The sequence below is a fragment of the Oxyura jamaicensis genome, chromosome 5 (assembly GCF_011077185.1).
Source record: "Oxyura jamaicensis isolate SHBP4307 breed ruddy duck chromosome 5, BPBGC_Ojam_1.0, whole genome shotgun sequence".
NCBI lineage: Eukaryota > Metazoa > Chordata > Aves > Anseriformes > Anatidae > Oxyura > Oxyura jamaicensis.
This window is the reverse complement of record NC_048897.1, coordinates 32,307,314-32,328,489: the sequence shown is the minus strand read 5'-3', so window position 1 is coordinate 32,328,489 and position 21,176 is coordinate 32,307,314. Positions and strand designations below refer to the sequence as shown.

General features: G+C 38.2%; 1 protein-coding gene across 1 annotated transcript in view; it reads left to right on the top strand.

Moving 5' to 3' along the window:
- SPTLC2 (serine palmitoyltransferase long chain base subunit 2) overlaps positions 1-21,176 on the top strand; it is a 74,354-nt gene that overhangs the window by 13,318 nt on the left and 39,860 nt on the right. The window contains exons 3-9 of the mRNA XM_035327101.1: positions 5,419-5,573; positions 6,627-6,775; positions 7,105-7,229; positions 11,661-11,754; positions 14,225-14,330; positions 15,162-15,381; positions 17,111-17,237. Coding sequence (XP_035182992.1) covers positions 5,419-5,573; positions 6,627-6,775; positions 7,105-7,229; positions 11,661-11,754; positions 14,225-14,330; positions 15,162-15,381; positions 17,111-17,237 — 976 coding nt within the window. The remainder of the gene's footprint in view (positions 1-5,418; positions 5,574-6,626; positions 6,776-7,104; positions 7,230-11,660; positions 11,755-14,224; positions 14,331-15,161; positions 15,382-17,110; positions 17,238-21,176) is intronic.

Sequence of the window (21,176 nt, the reverse complement as noted above, 5' to 3'; positions counted from 1 at the left end):
GGTGTTCTGTGGTGTATTTCAGAAAGTGATTACAGTTACCAGTATAGAGTAAGGTTAGGTGCAAAATGTGGTATTAAAAAATAAATTAAAAGCCTTTAGTTTTTGTATGTTTTGGAGGGCACTTTATTTCAGTAGAGGAAATCCTCCCTTAAAGAGTCACTTAACAGCACGCGTACCAGAACTGAAAAATGGAAGTGGATGGGACTAACTAAGAGTGGGCTTTCTAACAGGTTTATACTGGGACTGTCTCTGACAGTGGGTAAATTCCTTGTTATTTATTAGAGAGCAGTGCATTGTAATGAGTGATTCTAGAAAAAATATTCACTCACCAGTGCTACGCAAAAATGTAGAAAGGAACAGGCTTTGCTAGTACGGATTTCCAGGAATTAGTCTTTGATGGGTTTTGGCTTCATTTAAAACATATCCAGCTGGGCTTTTCCAGGAACCCCCTGTTATGTAGCACATCCTGTCAGAAACATTATCAGTCTCTTTTAGGCATGGGTGAGTGGAAAGATTAACAGTTCTCAATTGCCCTGGAGTCTGTTTATGCATACCCAGTTTAACCTAATGCTTAGTCATAACCTTCTCATTTGCTGTGCTTGTAGTGTTTCACAGGTAGGATGAAAGCCACTTTAACATTTATCCCAGTCTGATTTCCATATTGATTACGTCACACATGTTGTGTATGGGAGCAAATATCTAAATGAGAATGCTAACTCTGAGCATGGAGAGGTATGTTTCTTGCCAATGTAGAACATATATCTAGCATTCTGTGATTCATTTGGGGTCTTCAGTGGGATTCCTGTGAACAAGTATCTTAGGGGCAGTAAGCTGGACTCCTTTCCTCAACGTTGTCTTAGCATCTGTACAGCTCATTGTAGGCTCACTGAGGACACAAAGGCTACCCACAGTTGTTGCTCCACGTTTTCCTGACTCACGTAGCAGGAGATAGAACTAGTATTTCTGCTTCCTTTCAGAAGTCTGAAATTTGTTGTAAGTGTCGACTTGACTTCCACTCAGAGTTAGTTTTGTATTATCAGGGAATGCATTATGTGAACTGCAGATAAGCTTCGCTGGTGCTCCTAGCACCATTTGTTAGCTTAGGTGCAATGCCGAGAGAACTTGGCTATAAAAGCAACATAATCACTGCATTTGCATGTTGCCATGCCCCAAGCTAATGGTTACAAAGCCCTCATTATGACCTTCATTTGTAGTATTAATTTACAATATGATGAAATCTTAGGTTACAAATCACCTGTGCTAAGACGCTGCATCCCCAAGGGAGAACTTTGTTCTTCCCTTGTTTCACTCTTTTTATTTTTATTTTATTTTATTGAAATTGCTGTATCTTTCAGGCTTCTGGGAGATCACTGGTACTTAGGTTTCTGCATCTGGCATCACTTTACTAAGTGGAATGTGTTCTAGGCTTCAACTGACAGGAACAGAACTGTTTAGGATATCTTAGCCCCACGTTCCTATCACTTCAGATGGAAGAACATGTTCCTTTTGCTCCCTAATCTGGGAACAGTATATCTTTTGCAGTTGTTTGAGTGGATGGTTACTTGGAAGATTACTCAAAGAATCAGCTCACTCCTAGAATGTTTTTCCTCCAAATAAAGCCGTTCCACCTAAGGTTGATATCTCTTTTTGGCTACGAAGACTGATGGACTGGAACTAGGATGAGAACTCAATGGAATAAACAATACAGCTCCAAACAATAAGTTCCAAAGATCATTTAGATCATTTAAATGGAGCAGTGATTGCTTGCAGCAGAGCAGCTAGGACACTGTTGCAATAAAGCACTGTGGTTACAAATGCCAAACATTTGAAACAGTATGAATTGATAGATTTTTGCCTTCCCAAAATGTTTTTTCTTAGTTGAAAGATTTGAAAGTATTCGATTTCTATGAGGAACTCAGCTGGCCTTTGTTCTGTTCTCCTTGCTGCTCTCTCTATGGAATGCCCCACCAAAACAAACAGCCAGCAAACCGTCTGACCCTGTGTGCCAGCTCCAAAAGACGGTTTTCAAACTCCAAACTTGTTTCTGAAAAGTAGTTGTAGAAGAAGCATACAGACAGTTTGTCGCTGTTTTGTTTGTTTGTTTTTCTGTAGTTGAAAGCAGTGGTTTGCAAAGGTGCAGTATCCCTATTGTCCCTTTTTTGTGTTCTCAGCTATATGGGTCAAGAAAACCTCTTGGTGGGGTTAGGATTATTGAGATAATAGGTAACTCAGTTTTGCTTTATGCAAAATGGTACTGCTTATTTATCCTATTCCAAGGAATCCTCTCATAAGAGCTAGCTGGGAGTGCTGTACTGCTGGGGGTGAAGGGGAAGATGTGCAAAGGGGCAGGCATTAAGCTGATGCCTCACCTAAAGCACATTGCTATAATCTTAGTGCTTCCCTGGTACCCCCAAAAAGTAAGGCTAGTATCTTGTATTAGACATTAACTCCCCTACCCATAATTTATTACTTGAATTTCTCTTGGGTTTAAAAATGCTTTTCTCCTTATGATAACCTGAGGTTTAGAGAACTCTTACTTCACAGTTGAATCAATTTCAAGTTATGCTGTTGGCTTGTAGGATCCTACTTGCATTATATCTCTCAGTGGTGTCAACCTGTTGTGGGTGATCATCTTTATCTCACCAGCTGAGCTTGTTACTCTTCCTGCTTTGTCAGCCTGGCTTTCAAAATAAAGCATACTTTATCTGATCAGAAATCTGAGGTGAGATTGGACTGTATCAGCCCAGGCATACCTGCTAGAGTTAGTACAATGACTCACTTCCAGCCTCCACTCCTAGCCAGGAACCTGGCCTAAAGTTTCAGTTGATTTCCTGGGTCACATAGTATGCTTGAATAACTACTGCAAAGCTAAATTGTCAAGCAAGGGTGGTTAAGAAAAGCTGAAAATGGTTGAAAATGTTTCAGTAGATTATAAGTAGTTGTAATAAGTTCAAATCCCTTAAGTATTGATCTGTTAATGTGCCAGTTTCTTTTCGACCTTGCTTCCCCCTCCCCTATAAAATGCTGTAACAGAGTTTGACACTTGTGGGCAACCATTTGGATTCTGTGTCATGAATCAGGATCTCACTCTATTGCCTCAAATACTGTCATGCATATCAGTACTCTGTATCAGAGTACAGCAGCTATGTAACTTTTCATATATGTGTTTGTCAATACCAAGGAGTTTTTCTCCATTGTAAAAGTGGCCAAGTTTTTTAGTGGTTCAGGCTAGAAACTAACCTTCTGCCCGGGACAGTGAGATGCTGCAGGTGAGGAAGGATAGAGCTGTGTAGCTACTTCAGAAAATGAATGACTTTCTGTAGGATTACCACTTCATCAGCTGACTAGCTACCCCTGTTAAGCTCATTTGACAGCGGACCTTCAGAGAAGACGTGTCATGTGTGAAATAATGCCAAACTGTAAAGTAAAGGAACATGGAAGAAATAATTGCCCTTTGGTGTATCTTAGCTCATAGAAATGATGCCTTAATTTGGGAAGGGATATACTTGTGATTCCCTGGAGGAGAGAACACTGGCAAAATTTGGATTGTTTTTCGATAATTGAAACGATGGAAATGAGCATCTTTGTGCCTTTTGGGCATGTCATTATGCACAGGCAAAATGGAGGAGGAGTTGAGTGCAGCTATGTCTACTTGGGAGTTAGTTCTTTGGGGCTCTGTCTTCCTGTGCAGCTTCTGGTAGGAGGATGCTAAGAGGTAGACCTAGATGGTTCTTTTACTCTAAGCTGAAAGTTGTGAAATCATTAAATGTGGAAGGTAAAGGGGAAAAAAATATATCTTCCTTCAGTTGAGCATTGCACATAAAAGCTTGTCAGTGCTCATTTGTTTGAGATATTTTAAAAACTGGCATAAACACTTCCAGTTTTGCTTCAGTGGTACAAATGTCAGGCTAGTACTAGCATTTGGTCAGACAGATATTCTATCTTGCCTATCCTGTCACCTAAAATAAAATGCCTCTCTCAATGTTTTCATTTCTATTGTGAAAAACAGGAAGAAATGTGATGCTGGCTCTTACCCCTATCATGAAGTCTATTTTCCTTTTGTAGATTTTTACAAAGGCATGTTTTTGTGACAGTAGGAAATTAATTATGCATTCTTACTGCCACTGAATGTCAAACTTCCCTTTAATTGAAAAGTAATAATGGAATCTTATGACTTTGGAGCGTTTTAAGTAGGCCAGAAAAACATGTTCTTGAATGCTCTGATGTCCTTGCACTTGTCACACTTAGTTTGACGTTTTTGTCTGTTATCCATTCAAGACAGTCACTTAGTTTTCCTGAAAAATGTTGGAAGGGAAGCTAGAATTCAGGAAATGCTCATGCAAAGAAATCCTGTTGGACTTGCTTGATGATAAGCTGTGATGAACAGAGGTGCTGTAGCTTAAGAGTTTGGCTTCTGTGCTAAAAAAAAATGTGGTAGGCTCTAAGAATGAACTCTCTGATAATAGTAATGCTGCTATATTAAATGTATTTCTTACGTATGAAATAAAATATAGCAGAGTACCTCAGTTTTAAGTCTTTGTATATTCAGGAAAGCAATGTGTACTGTATGGTGAGAAAAAAAAAAAAAAAAGCATATTCCCTTGCTCTGCTTAATTCTGAAGGCTGAATCCAAGTCTGTTGTAAAGATTATACACCCGTGCATCCCACAAAGCGGGTTTTTGCTAGTTTCCAGGTAGATTCTCTATTTGTCTAACCAACAAAGTCAGCCATCAAGTTGGAATGAGAGCCAAGGGATTTCAAGTCGCAGTCAAGGTTAGAGAACAAGACCTTGTTGCATCATTAGGACCTTCCAAGTCAGTTTCTGTATTGCTTTTAGCACGCTCTCACCCGTACATCAAATTTTTGAGACTTCACAATGTGAAGCATGACCTAATGCTGTGATTGTTTTTTTTTTTTCTAGTTGTGATTGATGGCTTTTAGATGATATAAGCTACTTAAGGTTTGGTGAAAAGTAACAAGGAAAAGCATGCCTGTTCTTCACTAAGCTTTTTTGTGTTAATTTGTGTTATACACAATTAAGCACCGCCTGTTGAGGAAACCTTGGGGGCAGAATCCTTGGGGAATCTTGGGGGATTTGCAGATTGAAAAAATTTGAAAATCACATTTAGCAGATAGACTTTTCACCACTACTTGAACCTCTTCAGTTGCTGTCTTTGTTTTGCTGCTGTATCACCTTCAAGTATTTTTGTGCAGAAGTAATAATATTGTATTTAAAATGCTTTGGGTGGAATTGGTTTCAGGAGTTGAGTGAAGAACTCTTACCTTTCTCCTGTGTTTTCTTTACCTTTCATTTTACAAATTGTGCTGCTTGTTTCATAAAACAATTCATTCCTCTTATTTCCGACTTGCTGTGATATATTCTTCCCTTTTACTTTGGGTGCTTTTGATGTGTTTCAGGACTTTGTCCCATTGTACCAAGACTTTGAAAATTTCTACACCAGAAACCTCTACATGCGCATTCGAGACAGCTGGAACCGTCCAATCTGCAGTGTGCCAGGGGCCAAAGTGGACATGATGGAGAGAGTTTCCCATGACTATAACTGGACGTTCACGTGAGTCAAAATTGAAGGAAAGGCTTCCAACAACTATTTTTTAACTAGAGAGTCTATAAAAGCAAGTTGAAGGCTGTGAGGTTAAAGGAGCAGGGAATTAGGTTTGAGCTATCCACTGGCTTGAATTAATTCTGCTGTTTTGAACCACATCTGGCCACCGAGATTATTTTTATATAATCTTTTGATATTAACACGTACTGATGCCTCTGACTGTGCTAAGATTTCATTGGCCTGCTCCTATAGTAAAATTAATGTCCTTCTGTGTGATGACCAGAACCTGGGGTGGATAGATACTTCGGATTGCATTACTACTTGTGACTTTTTGTGCTGGTTTAGAATCAGTACAGATACTTGATTGAAATGTTGCTGCTGAAACTGAATTTAGCATGATTATTTTAAGTCAGAACTGAAATGGACTGAGGAAACAAAACCAGAAGTTGAAGGACAGCATTTTTTTACAAATTGGAAGTGATATACCACAAGGTTTGTGTGAAGAGGTTTGCAGCATAGTATTTGGTGAAATTAGTCGTGTCTCTCTTTAGCTATCAGGAGGAAAATAATTAAAACTTTTTTCCAGTAAACTTCTTCCTTAATCTCCTTGTCACGTAGCATTAGCACAGCAGTGCCAGATGTGTTTCCTTTCTGCAGTTAGAGGATATCCTGCTTGAGGGGCTGCCAAGTTAATTGATCTAGAGATCCAATTTTGTAATTGGGAAGAAAGTTGTATGTTTCTGGGATGGTGAAGGGGGACATGTCAGAGAAACAACAAATAGTTTGAGAAGCCTCAAGTAATGCTACATACAATAGCATAAATGCCTCTTAATGTGTAATCTGTTGTGGGAACTTCCACTTTTAGTTTGAGACCACAAGAGAGGGAGAACATTTTTTCACTGATAATTTCAGTTTCATAATGAGTGTCAACACTGAAAAAAAGTGCTGTTGGTTCTATTGACTTTGTTAATGTTTAGTTCTAGGAAACAGAAATAAGAATCTTCTGGTGTAGTTAGTTTTACAATTGTATATGTCCTAACTTGTGATGTTTTTACAACACAGGTATACAGGGAAAGTGATAAAGGGCATTATTAATATGGGTTCCTACAACTACCTTGGATTTGCACAGAACAATGGGACTTGCCAACAAGCAGCAGCTAAAGTTCTGTCCCAGTATGGAGCTGGGGTGTGCAGCACTAGGCAGGAGATGGGTAAGTTGGAGTAAGATAGGATGCTTCCTGACTGTATGTTTCCAAGTCTTTAAATTTGATCTCAGGTCTTTTAACATTACTTGTTCCAGCTCTTGAAGTTAAGACTAAGCAATAAAAAAGTCATTACTTCAGTGGAGACGACTTGCTGGGTTTAGTTTATACAGGACTGCTGTTTATTTGCTTTTTTCTGATATATGTGCGAGTTTGTAGGTTTTTTTTAGTGTTCCTGTACAGTCTTTATTGAAAACCACATTCTGGTTGATGGAAATACTTCTTGTAGAATACAGCAGTAGTGAAAGCTTCTCACTCTGAATTTGTTTTATGTGCAGGAAACTTGGACAAGCATGAGGAGCTGGAAAAGCTAGTTGCCAGATTTCTAGGTGTGGAATCTGCAATGGCATATGGAATGGGGTTTGCAACCAACTCTATGAACATTCCTGCTTTAGTTGGCAAGGTATGGCTCAAGTTACTAGTAAAAGTATGGCTAACAAAGACTATGATGGTCCAGTTTGCCAAAAGCTATTTGCTTATTTTTTCTTCAGTGACAGCTCTTGCAGATATTTTCTGTGGAAGCTATAGGTCACAGTACGCATCACTGACCTTTGCCAAAATCTTTTGGGCAACGGCATCCTAGGAAATGATAGCACTCGAGATCTTGCCCTCTTTCTGGGAGAAAGCATAGTGTGTTATGGCTTGCTTCCTCAGGCTACTCATTAGTATATGAAGTAGTGGCTGGTTGACTGAAGGTGTTTTGATGCTCTTGAGACACCTCAGAAGTGACTGTCTTGAGGCACACAGATGAGCTGAACTGCATGTTGGTACATACAGGATTTATCGTTCGAGTGACATCTGAAAAATCCTTACTTTGAAGGAGCTAAATTCTAGAAAAGCTATTCAAGAGAAATAAGGTGAAATGGAAACACTGATTATATCTACTATGTGCCTCATAAAACAATACACGATGCAGCCTGAGTGTCTTGCATCTCAAACTAGTTTTAAAGTTATTGGAAAATGAAATGAAACAGAGTTCTTTGTATCTTCTGGTGCAAAATATATGTTCTCTTAGCTGCTATCTTGAGCAAAATAATGCAAGTACTGGAACTATTTGCTCTTTATGAAGATGGTTCACTGTTATCCTAGCATTACAAACCTATTTGTCCCTGTGTAGTGACTTATTTTTCCTTTATTCCACTTACTTTTTTTCTTTCTGAAATCACTTCTTATGGATTATGAATTTGCTGCATTTGTTCTTCACAGCAACATTTCCTCCTAGTGATTCTCTGTTTGACGAGCTTTAGTGTCTTCCTATTTTTCATGTTATCTGTAACTCTGAAGCAAGTGTCTACTTAACATACCAAGAGATAAGAGGTGTTATGTTTGAAATACCAGATTTCCAATTATTTTTAAAAATTTATTTATTTTGAATATGATGCCCGAGAAATACAGTGTTTCTAAATCTAGTCTTCTCTGGAGTCAAATGTCTCCACAAGGCTCTGTTTTTTAATAATGTATCTTTATGTCTTTTACTTGGTTTTTGCTTCTTCTTGTCTTCCCACATCTCCCTGATTTCTCTTGGACAGAAAAATGACACATAATTTCTGTGGGAACTTTTGGATTTAGACATCTACTTCAACATACCTCTGACTGCTTGTGTGTTCTGTTCTAAGTCAGAAATTGCCTGTTATCACACTTAGTCAACCTTTCTTTTTGCGTATGCGGATCCCACTGTATCGTTAATAGCTTATCAGAATATTCTTGAGACACCTCACTCAGCTCCTTAGCTGTCACATTTGAACTTTAACTGTTTTTTACAATCAGTGAAAGAATCTGAACAGTAAATACCAAGGTATGTACTGTAGCTGTTTTCATGCACATAACTTGCATGTTTAATAATCCAGCTCTTTTCATGCTCAGATGGATACAACAATCTACACTTTGTTAGTAATAAGCCTACTTAGTTTTTGTGCACTTGATTTGAAGTAGTAAGAAGTTTTTGCCTTATAACTTTAGAAATGCCCTTATACTCAAGTGAATACTCCAAACAGAAAATGTTCTCTTCTGAAGAAAAGAGTTCCTGTCAAATGAGCCATTTAATGGCTTGGAACATTCACTAAATGCTTTTTCTTTTGGCTGCCCAACGTTGCTTCTTGCTGCAGTTTTGATTTCTTCATTGTCTACAAATAAAAACTCACATAAATCAAGTCTTGAGTTCTGGCACCACCCAGCACATGATTGGCTGGGTGTGCATAGCCTGTTTTTTCAATGCTTTGTTAGTCTTTAGTGAAGCCAAGGGACTCCCATGCTTGATTAAACTTTTGGGCTCTCATCTCACTACTGTTTGTGTCTTTCTGCATGTCCTAGATAAATTGTTGGGGTACAAAATTGCTTGGAACATGAATTCTTGGAGGATTACTACATATTACTTATTACAAATATAATCAGTAATGACAACATCATTTGGCCAGGAGGAGTTCCTTTGACAGTCACTAATACAACTTGATACTAATTATTATTTAGACCATATCTGGGCAATTATGTTACAACTTACTAATTGGCTTAAATACAAGTCACTGCAATAAAGTTATTCTTGTATGTATTACTGTAACACCTGTTCTGTTTATGCTCTTTAAATCATGTATATAAGGATTCTATGTTGTTATGTAATCCACTTTTAATAGCAACAAATATGACCTGACAATGCTAGGATTCGACTCTACTCACATAATCTGGTCAACAAAAAGAATTCAAAAGCTTCATCAGCATCACCCAGGCTTTGTTCACTATGCCCTGTCAACAGTAGCTTCTGCTAAGCAAATGTTGTAAAGAGGTACAGTTTGGTATACATTGGAAGTTGTATTAAAGCTGTAATTAAACCGTTAAAGCATCACTAAAACCAGGTCTTTCTGCACCTGGTGGTCTTCAGCAGGAGACCCACTGTTAACAGCCAAGTTGTCAGCAGCTTCGTACAGACACTGCCAAGTATGGTGAGTGTAGACAACAGATAATGTGGGATATAAGGTCAGGAGTCATTGGACTGTGAGGGAATGCTAGGCTACAAAACTTGCCTAATTTGAATTAAGTGTCATTAATCTTGTTACAGTAACTAGCTAATAATAGCATACTGTACTGCCTTTAGCACAGAGCTTTGCATCATAGCTTTGGACTGACAGAGGCTAGATAGTGGAGTTAGAGCAACTGTGCTTGAAGGATCTTATTTTGGTTGTAAAGAAACCAACGAAATTACCTTCCGTGTATAGTCAGTTTGAAATTAAGTGCTCAGGTCTGAATTCCGCAATTCATTTATATAGCACTTTGTGTAAAATGTGGCTTTCGCTTCAGTTTTCATTTCTGCTTTGTAGAACACAAGCGATGGGATATTTACTGGCATATATTTCTCTTGATACCAGTAGTGTGATCCCCAAGTAGTGTTAGTCTCCTGGCTACTCTCTCAAATGTAAGTTGGCTGATAAATACAACCAAAGCCTTATCATTGTGGTAGCATCACTGCTCAGTTTTAGATATGATCATCAGCTATTGCTGTACTGAACCAGTTATTTCTTTGATACTTTGCCCTTTCCTGAGTAGCATGAATTATTAGATTCTTTACTACTTCAGTTTTATTTATTTTTTTGTCTAATTGAATGTCCTGTTGCTATAGAGGGTCAAAAAAAGGAGTACTCAACAATTTATTGTATCTTCTTTCTCTACCAACCACTCATATTGGTACTTATGGAGAAGCCTCTTCTAGCCTATTAATCTCATCTCCATCTTTTTTTTTAATCTATCATTTTTGTCCTACTAATTACCATTTAAGAAGGATGCTAGTACTGGTTTATTCAGCTGTTATAGTTGTGTTTAACAGCAATACCCTGTGATGTAGTATGCATGCTCTTGTCCTGTTCCAAAGAGCAAATACTAGTTGGAGATTTCAATACTGCTTATGTTAAAGTCTCCAAAATATGCAGGGTGAACCTTTCTTGTAACTGCTATTGGAACACTTAAGATTTAGTGCAGATCATGGGGAAGACCAGTCTCAGGCTTTTCAGGGATGTTGAATGCTTCTAGATACATTGCAATTCTAGTGCAAAATTTCCCTTATTGTGGAGAAAATACTCCTATTGTCTGTGCTACCACATTTTGTAATTGTAGGCATTGATCAGCTGTAATTGTAGGCATTGTATCAGGTATTGATCTGTAAGTGTTGTTGCTCTCCAAACAATCATGTCCAGTTAAGATATCTTTTCAAGAATATATGTTCCCTTCTTTGGAAAAATAATAAAAGTAATGGTTAAGGGCTTCAGAAAACTTTGGAATTTCTCTTTACTTTTGCTTTCCTGTTACTGTCTCTTGCACATTACCTTAATTTACAAAGTACTTGATAATTCTGGTCATTAAAGAAAATTAGGCTTTTTGTAACCACTCTGAACACGTTTAGTCAGTGGTTATCTTTGAATGTAAGAAATAGTGCAACTTAGTGATAAAGTCATCAATCTAGGAACTCAGTGCCCTGGATTTTATTTCTTAGCACCGCTGTAGACTTGCCAAGTGAACTGTGGCAAGCTGCTCTGCTCTGTTTTGCCTGGCTGTATAGGAAGATGAGTACTAATAGTCGTCATGAAGCATTCAGGCATGCTCAACTGCAGGTTTTCTGGATAGTGAAATTTAAGAAATTCTTTAAGTAATAACAGTGTATTTTCATTTGCCATACTAAGGCTGCAAATTGTTTCTTTGCCAGTCTTGTCTGAACCAGCTACATTTGTTGTATTTCTTTTGTTTTTCTGTTGTTCTTAAATGATTTATGTGCAGTTCAGATCTGAATGGTGTTGTATGCTTGACTATGAAACATAACCTTTCTAACATCTTCCTTTTTCTCCTTCTAATTCAGGGCTGTCTAATTTTGAGCGATGAACTGAATCACGCATCACTAGTGCTTGGAGCAAGACTGTCAGGAGCAACTATTCGAATCTTCAAGCACAACAGTAAGTATAGAATGGTGGACATTCTGCAGGGGCTATGGATCAGATCTGTCTTATCTTCTAATAGTTGGAAATCAAATTTCATGCAAGGAAATCAATTACTGGTTACCTGAAAGGTCAGAAGACTGCTGCTACTTACTGTTTAATCATGGTGGATTGGAAATTCCTCATATATTCAGTCTCAACTAGTATCACTTTTAACATGAAGCTCTGCTGGCTTACATCTCTGCATGTGACAAGGAAAGTTTTTCTCTGGCAGTTTAGGGGCAGTAGTGTTCTAACTTGGCTTCCTGTTACTTTGATAGCTCAGCACAGTTAGACTCAACTAACAGTCCATGTCATATAGTAAGGTAGTCTTGTAGTGGTCTAAATTACAATCTGGGGAGCTAGGGAATTTTTAACTTAAGGATAAAACCTTAAGAATACAAATGCTAAGCTTGAGAGCTATGTGTTTTTATAATGTTATTACAAAGGAGGATACAAAGCATAGATTAATTTAACTGCATTACTTACTTGGTGTATTTTGGAAACAAACACTTAAAATTGTCATTCTGCTAGTTTCAGCCTCCTCCAAAGGAGACACTTAGAATAATTCTAAGATTTAAAAATAAATATTAATTTCTATTCTCAGTGAAAGAAGTACTGGATTCTCCTTAATAAAGCCACTACTTTCATTCTTCTGCTTCTCTTTTAATATCACTCTCTGAGATTATGACGACTTCCTTTGAAACTTCTGGTGGAGATAGCAAAGCTTGGGTGTCTGCAGTTCTTTTTTTTTCCCTTGTCCTACTTGATAGTGAATCTTCTATTGTGTTTCTTGTTTCTTTTGTGTTTTTCTGTTTTTTGAAGAGTTTTCCTTAAGGTGTAGAGTGTACTGGTAATGCTTGATTTTTTTTTTTTTTGGTTTATCATTAATCTTGATTGCAGCACTGCTTAATTGCTGGGCAAGATCATAAAAACTTTGTGTTCAGCTTCTGCATTTGTATAAGCACGCTTCTGAATGTCATGTCCAGTTCCAGCAATTTAGAGAACACCTGTGACAAATGCATTTTGTGAGGGATTTAGAGGCTCTGGTATTATATGGGGGAATAGTCTGTGGGCATAGGGTACAAACTAGTAATGGTGAGATTATGGGATATTTTAGAAACTTTATAGGTGGTGTGGATCTTTGAAAGAGAATGAAGTAACACATCAGAATCAGAAGGCAAAATGCAAGCAATAAACTGCATGTGTTCTCAATACTACTCGTGTTATATTCTATCCTGCTTTAATTCATTTCATTTTGCTGAGATGTTACTGGCTTCATTCATACAATTTTGTAATTACAAAACAAAACATACAAAACAATAGAAATTGTTTTCATTTTTTTCTTACCTCATTCTGCAGTTTGTCCTGTTTATTAAGGTCAGTCCTAGTTCTCAGACCTCCCTTTTTTGAGAGATTGGAGCAGAAGTATTTTATTCTAGTATTCTCCATAACTAAACTCATCCTTTTTTCTTTGAGAAATATGTTGGAGACTGCTGACTTCATCTTCATCTTTTCCTGAACACTATCTATCTTCCAACGGTTTAACTTGAATTATTTTTCTAATTTCTAGCCTAGTTCTAGTTCACAAGCTGCTCTTGCTGCTACACCTGCTCTAGTTTACCAATAGTCTTTTCACAATTGCTTGTGCTCTTTTTCATGTCCTAGTGTTTCTATCTATTACTCAACATTTTAACTTCTGTGCTTGGATTACTCCCACCTGCATTCCTTCCTCAGTGCTTCCCCTGCCCCCCTCCTTTCCAGGATTGATTTCAGGTGTATGTATTTGCTCACACAACTCTGTCAGGTCTCCTTGGATTATGTGAATTGTTTTTAGCCAAAGTTAATAAGGTTTCAGATTACGTGGCTAACAGCACCTTCTGTCTAGTTTCTGATATGCTGAGCATTGTCATCATCCTTGCACTGGCTCTTCCTTTTTTTTCCCTTTCCATTTGTTTCTAGTAGCTTTCTGTTCCACATGTGTAGTCTCTTCAGCTTGTAAACAGAACTGACGTAAAAGTACACTTGCTCTCCTTGTTCTGCACTTCGGTCTATCTTCTACTTATCTTTCTTTGATTATCCTTGAGCATGTTGTTCTTTGACTTATTTCTATCCACAAGGACACTCTTGCTCCATAAACTGCTTTCTCTCTTCCTAACAATTAAATGCCTTTTTTTTTCTCCTTTCCTCACACCCTCCCCCTCACTTGCTGCTTTGTACTTTTAACTTGGGATGGTCAAATTCTTCTTTGCAATTCATCGTCACCCATTCCCTTTAATCTCATCTATAGGCCCGCAGCTAGATGAAGTTCATGCTTATTGGCTTATGTATGGTCCATCCTCCCCACTGGACCAATTTATGTGTTTCTGTAGTATTGCTGTCTTTAGTCATTGTCAAAGTTCAAGACAGTAGCTTTTTTGGTACCATTTAACAGTAATTTCTGGTGCAGATATGCAAAGCCTGGAGAAGCTGCTCAAAGATGCTATTGTGCATGGGCAACCTCGTACACGGAGGCCCTGGAAAAAAATCCTTATCTTGGTGGAAGGAATATACAGGTACAAACTATTCTTTATATTCCTAAGACCCTCCACATGAGATCTAGCTGCTTAGTATTTGAGTTCCTTTGTCAAATTTGTCAAATCAAACTGTTAACCACTTTATAGTTATTTTATGAATCTCACGTGTGAGATTTAAACTGAGGTATGTATATTTGACATCCTGGACTTTGTGTTGCTAGTATTGTAGCTGCACATGGTGTTGTCACAGTGTTGCCTACATCATGATCAGATTGTAGAAGCTCATCTAAATTGATTATATCAGAGCTGAGGTCTCAATTCGCTTGTCTATTCCATTCTTTCTGTGCTCACTAGATGATGCTAGTGCATGGAATTATGCAAATTGAATGTTTTTTTCTGAGTGAGTAGGAGCATATAGTAGGTTTAGTCATGTTAATCGTTTAAATCACAGTGACTTTCAGCACAAAATGGGGTGTTTTGGAGTGTTGATTTTGAAAGCCTAGTCAGCTCTTAGATCTAAAAACAATAGGTAAATAAGATGGCAGATCAGAATACCAACATGAGGGTGGAAGTAAATAATAAAATAATTGCTGAACACGCTCCTTTGCCTCTAACTTACTGTTGCTGCTACTATTTATTCAGTATTTCAACATCCCAGAGAGGATAAACACATAGAATATAGTTACCTGGGCACTAGGTGCAAAGAGGATGTGTTTTTCATTTCTCTGCAGAATACAAACATGTATAGCCATTCTTATGTGATCACAATTAATGAGAGTGGGAGGAAAAATGCAAGTTCAGTGATTTGGGGCTCTCGAAAGAGGTCCCAACCATTAAATCAACTTAAAATAAATTTGTGTTTCTCAACAGTATGGAGGGATCCATAGTCCGTTTACCTGAAGTGATTGCCCTTAAGAAGAAGTACAAATCCTATCTGTACCTTGATGAGGCTCACAGTATAGGTGCCCTGGGTCCCAGTGGCCGGGGTGTAGTGGAGTATTTTGGACTCAATCCTGAAGATGTGGATGTTATGATGGGAACATTCACCAAAAGCTTTGGAGCTGCTGGAGGATACATTGGGGGCAAGAAGGTAAAATGCTGGAAATGTCCTGGCTGTTTCAGGCTGGTGGTGGATTGCTTCACTAAGCATTTCAACATTGATTTGTTTCTCAAGTTGCCCTGATCATCCATTTGTTTCATAATTTTACATGTTGTCTAGTACGGTGAAAGACTGCAGTGCGGAAGAGCCTAGTTTAATAAAATACCTCAATTTTATAGATCCCATGTGGTCAGTGATGAGCTCAGTTTGCAGAATGTACAGTCGGGGTGTAAAATCTTCTTAGGAAGTGTTAGAAACCAGGAAGCAAGGATTTCTCAACATTACTTCTAATGAGACTAGCAGGAAGAATGCCAAAAGCTAAAGTTCTCATCTGGTGGAAAATCCCCTTCTTAGCTTAGCCTGGTGGATTTGATTCCCTCTGGACTTGAACAGTTTGCTTTTGAAAAAGACACTTTTTTTTGATCCTTCTCTATAGTAATGTTCTGCTAGGAAGCGTTGCCAGTTGTCAAACTCCTCCTTTTCGGAGGGGTGGTGTAGACAGTTACATGTGTCCCCTTCCTTATATCCTTGCCATTTCTTATATCCTCTACCATTTTCCTTTCAGGATAATAATTCTTTAGATGCTAATAGTGACAATTACTTCATCCAAATGGATATGGGACTTGCAGATGTTCCTCTTTAATAGTTTACTGCAGTTGGACTAAAATGACTCTGGCATCTTCTCCAGAACAAAGCACCATATTATTCTTCTTCCAAGGCAGTGAGCCAGTGGGATTAACTCCCTTGGTGTAAGGTGGAGCATCCAGGAGTCCTTCATGGCTGTATTTTAGGAACCGTGTTTAAGAGATTGCTTCAGAAATAAGAGGCCTTAAGTCTTCCTACCTGGTTTATTTTAAAATCCCTTTACAACTTCCTTTTATTTAACTCTGATGTCTTGCAGACAGCAATATAAAATTGAGCACTTCCATGTTTTTATAATACGTTCAGAGTTTATGCTATCAACAGGGTAATCTTATTAATTTTATGACAGCAAAATCTGTCCTGGCATTTGTACTGTTTTTTTATGATATTTTACTGGAGTGGTCTAGCTATTATAGAGGGTTTTGTTACAGTTAAACAACAAGCAGCCTAGATCTATGGTATGTTTGTACTTTGTTCCCATATGACCTGTGTTTATCCTCCAGCAAATCTAGAAGGTGCATTTATCTGGGAAGTGCAGGAGTGGTAGTCTGAGGTTCTTGCACTCTTAAACAAAGCAGCAGATGTAATTTATATTGTGCTGGTAAATAGGAGAAAGTATTTTGTGACCTGTGCCCTGTTTGGTGACTTTTGTGAGGAAACAATTATATTGAGCATGATATGTAAGTACTCATAGATCCTGCTCCCTACTATTTCACTTGTTTTATATTCCCACTGTTACAATAAACACTCTTGAAACATGGCCTTGCACACAGCTTGAGTAATGCAAACACCTTCTTGCAATCTAATGCTGGTATTGTTAGCTAAACAAGTCTATCATAGTCATTTGTCTTTGATCAATGGATATTCCTATGACATAATTATGGGTTGTCATGTCCCTACTGTTTGCACTTCGACCATTTATTACTTATATTGTAAAATAAATCCTTGAGCTACCTGTTCTCTTCTAGGATGTTCTGGAAGAAGTTCATTGTAGTAGTGGCCCATTTTACTGTGTGGTTAAAGCATTTCTCTTGAGTGCTGGGAAAGCAATGTCTGATGGCCTCTTGTGTTTTACTAGGAGCTGATTGATTACCTCAGGACATACTCTCACAGTGCTGTGTATGCAACATCATTGTCACCTCCTGTTGTGGAGCAAATCATCACCTCCATGAAGTGCATTATGGGTGAAGATGGTACAACTTTTGGTGAGTCTTTCGAACCCTAAGCATGTGGAAGGGGGACACCAAACAGAACCTCTACCTCGCTTTGACAGATAACTCATTCAGTGTACACATTCATAATTACCTGTTAGTTCATGTAGACTTTGAATCTTTGGAGTGGCAAAACAATTTAAAATCTTGCTTGGCAGATCGACCTAATCAAGGTATAAAGAACTAACATTTAAAGGTAAGTCATCCTAGTGTTACACGAAACAGTATTGTCTTGAATTGATTTTTTGTTCTGTCTAGCTTTTCTAGGCCTCCCCCTAGCTCTTCCTTTTCTTCTGTCCTTTATTTTCCCATCTTTTTGGATTGCTTTCAGAGTATTTTGTTGTGTATTTTACAGTTTTAGTTACTGAGGGGGCGATCTTTTTGATTTTTGTTTCTAGTGTAACTTGATGCTTGCACCTTGGTTAAAGGAAATATAAGAATGTTTTTGAAATTGCTTTTCACTTGACCTATAGGCAGTTTTCAAGATTGGTAGACAATACACTGGGGAAGGCACATTCAGATTTCTTGATCCAGTTTTACTTTCTCAGGATGGAAATAAGAAAGGGGAAATCTGTAAGTCTTGAGTTTCAAAGTCAGTAACTTGCCGAGCATTTCTCCCTGTTTTTTTTTTTTGTTTGTTTCAGATGCTTTTAGAATTCAAGTGCCTTATTATATTCAATTATAGGAGTTTCAGGCATCTGGCCACGAGGTGGTGGTGTATACTGAAGAACTGTATTTGCTTTTGAACATGGGTCACCTGACCAACTAACCTGACAGATAACTCAGTGAAAAAGTTTGCTGCTCCAATAATTAAGAACTCTTCTGTTATAACAGGTTTCATTTGATTTGCTTACATTATCTGAGAAAGGCTTAGTACCAGCAATAGGTGTTGGTGGTTGCTCAATAGAGAAGTCATTCATGAGGCAAGTACAGCCAGGCAGCAGCTTGTATCTGTGCTACCATTTAGTTGACATGAGTTACCTGTACCTGCCAAGAGTTGTCCCCAGTAGTGCCCTCAGAACAGATATTAACCAAGCTTCAAACTACATGAAAAATTGTGCCGAAGAGCTGGGTCTTGTCATCATCTTAAAAATGACAGAACTCTTTCTAACTAAAGATTTGCCAAGGGTTTGTGGTCTACTCAAGCGTTGCTTATTTTGAGTTTCTTCCAATATCTGTTTTGCTTAATGAAGTGGGAAGCAAGGAATGTGGATAGTCCAAACAGAAACCAGTTACAAAATAAGGCATTTTTGCCCCTTTCTGAGTCTACAGTGTAATGCTCATTCAAGCTGTGAGAATGGAAGCAACTTCCGCTGTAGGTTTTTCTCCTGCTGTTCTGTCATCAAAACCCATCTGAGCTGAAGAAGAACCTGATCTGGAACCAATCTGGTAAAAAAAAAAAAAAAAAAAAAAAAAAGTCTTAAATTGGAAAGGCCTTTTTCTTGTTGTTGTCATGTTCTCAATGTGCATGTCAACCTATGTACTATTTTGGTGCTAAGGAGTACCAGAAGTCCTAGCCACTCTTGCTATTGAAAAAAAATAAGTGGTTTTAGTGTTTGAAAGCTGTCATTTCAAGGAAGCCTCTGTATTTCACATGTGATTTTTTTATTTTTATTTTTTTCCCCCCAACAAGAAATCCAAACTGGGAAGCCAAAGTCCTGTCTACTCATACTCAGGGTTTCTCAGCTACAGCTGTCATGAAAGTTTTACGGTCTGTCTTAATTATCTAACTCAGCCTTCAGGTAATCTAGGCACCTCCTAGGATGATCCCTGCCTGAAAGTGGTTTTCCATTCCTTTTTTGCACTGTTTTGTTTCCCAGTGTTTTTTTTTTAAATTTCTTAGAGACTTTAAAGATAGTAATACTTCATAGGCATTTTCTTCAGACGAAGTCGGCTGAAGTGTAATTGTGTGAATTGAACAGCCGCTTAGTGACAGCATGGCCAAATCTTTTCCTTGTTTAAGGGCTTTGGCTGAAAAATATGTTTTGATTCTGTGGAATTACGGGGTGGGGCTTTGAAGGACTGCTGTCTGCAATCTGTTTGACCACAAGTAAGTCAAAAGAGTAGTGCTGGTGAGAGGTGTTAAATGTGGAAGGCAAACAAGCAGAGAAGTAGTGTTAAGCTGGGTCACTGGTAAGCAGCTCTGAATCAACCAAGTATTACAAAAATTTACTGCTTTCAAATTAGTGAAGCTGAACTAATGGATGAAAGTAAACTAAGAAAGGACAATGATTTTCCAATGGCACAGGAGTTGGAGCTGGAATCAGAACAGTAGACTGTTAGCTAGCTCCCAGCCCTGTGTTGATTCACAGCTAACTCTTTTAATGACCTCAGGAATGCTTGAAAACAGTCTTTGTGGCTACTTTGTCTACCTGTTTCTTTTCACCATATACTACTCATAAAAGTAACCTTTCTCCATGACATCAAGCCTTTGGAAATTGTGTTATCAGATTAAGATGGTCTGTAGATGAGGAGGAAGTAGTAGGAAGTAATTAGTTTAAGGACAAAATGTTTTTTTGTATTAATTTGCAATAATAAAGTAATTTTCTTCTTTATTTTACACTATTTCTGAATCTGGTGAAATATGTGGAGGCTCTGAGCATACAGTCTAAAGCACTGTAGTTATTAAAACTTTACATAACTATAAAGGAAAAATATCTACTTTCAGATCTTTCTAGCAAGCTACCAGTGACTAAGGTATTTTTAAGACGCAGCACAGACAAAATACAGATGCTATGAAAAGCTAAGAGGTTGTTCTCAGAGAACATAGGACTGATAGCATGCCAGAGTGCCACCTGGACTGGGACAGTGCCCTCTTCTGTCTTGATTTCTGTTCAGACTACTCTGGTAATTCTAGGTACTGATGATCATGTAAGTGACTAGCAAATCTCAGTCTCTCTGAAGACAGATGTGGGAACATATTTATATGTGAATACAAGTACATTGCTTGCCCCTTCATCCAGACTACAAAAAACAGTTCAACAGCTGAAATCATGGCAGAACCATCTCATGGGTTCTTGGTAATGAAACTTCCAGTACTGCTCCTGAAAGTCCTCTACACTGTTAGATCAATGTCATATGTTTCTCCTGTTTTGCCTGGTATTACTTCTCTTACCCTTACTTGGCTTGAAGACCATCGTCCGGTCTTGAACAAAGCATACTTGATTTGTGATCACTGAGAACTTCTTCAGCAGAACCGTCCTCAAGTGTGGTGAATGTCTTGGGCACACAGCATGTCTTCAGGGAACTCTCCAGTGACAATATACATGGATATTTCACATATCATCGTGTTTGACTTTGATATATAGTAGACTAGGGTGAAGAGAAGAGATGGAGAAAACTTCTTTGAGGGCACTTCTTTACTGTGAGGGTGACAGAGCATTGGAACAGGTTGCCCAAAGAGGTTGTGGAGTCTCCTTCTCTAGAGATATTCAAAACCCACCCTGGATGCCATCCTGAGTAATGTGCTCTGGGTGATCCTGCTCGGCAGAGGGGTTGGACTAGATGATCTTCAGAGGTCCCTGCCAACCTTGGCTGTTCTGCTTTCCATTCTTTCAACGAGAGTGAATTTTTTGAGCTGGTTCTCCACTTCGAAGTCAATATAGCTGAACAGACTATAGGCATATAGAATATAGACTATAGTATATAGACAGGCAAGTGTTGCAGAAGCTTGTCAGCAATTCTGTGGATGCTTCTCTTTCTCTGTTTTCAGTCACAAAGATGAATGAACTGTAGATGGTTTTATAGATGAACAGGCTTTTTCAACAATAATAGTAATTAAAAAAAGACACAACAAGCAGCTTTTTGGGGGTCACAGTCAGTATACACAAGGATGACAAAATTGATTCCTGGAATGGGGCTCTGGAAATGTAGTGGAGGGCTGCTTCATTGTTACCATTCATGTGCTGTTTGGGTTATTTAAATTGACTTTGG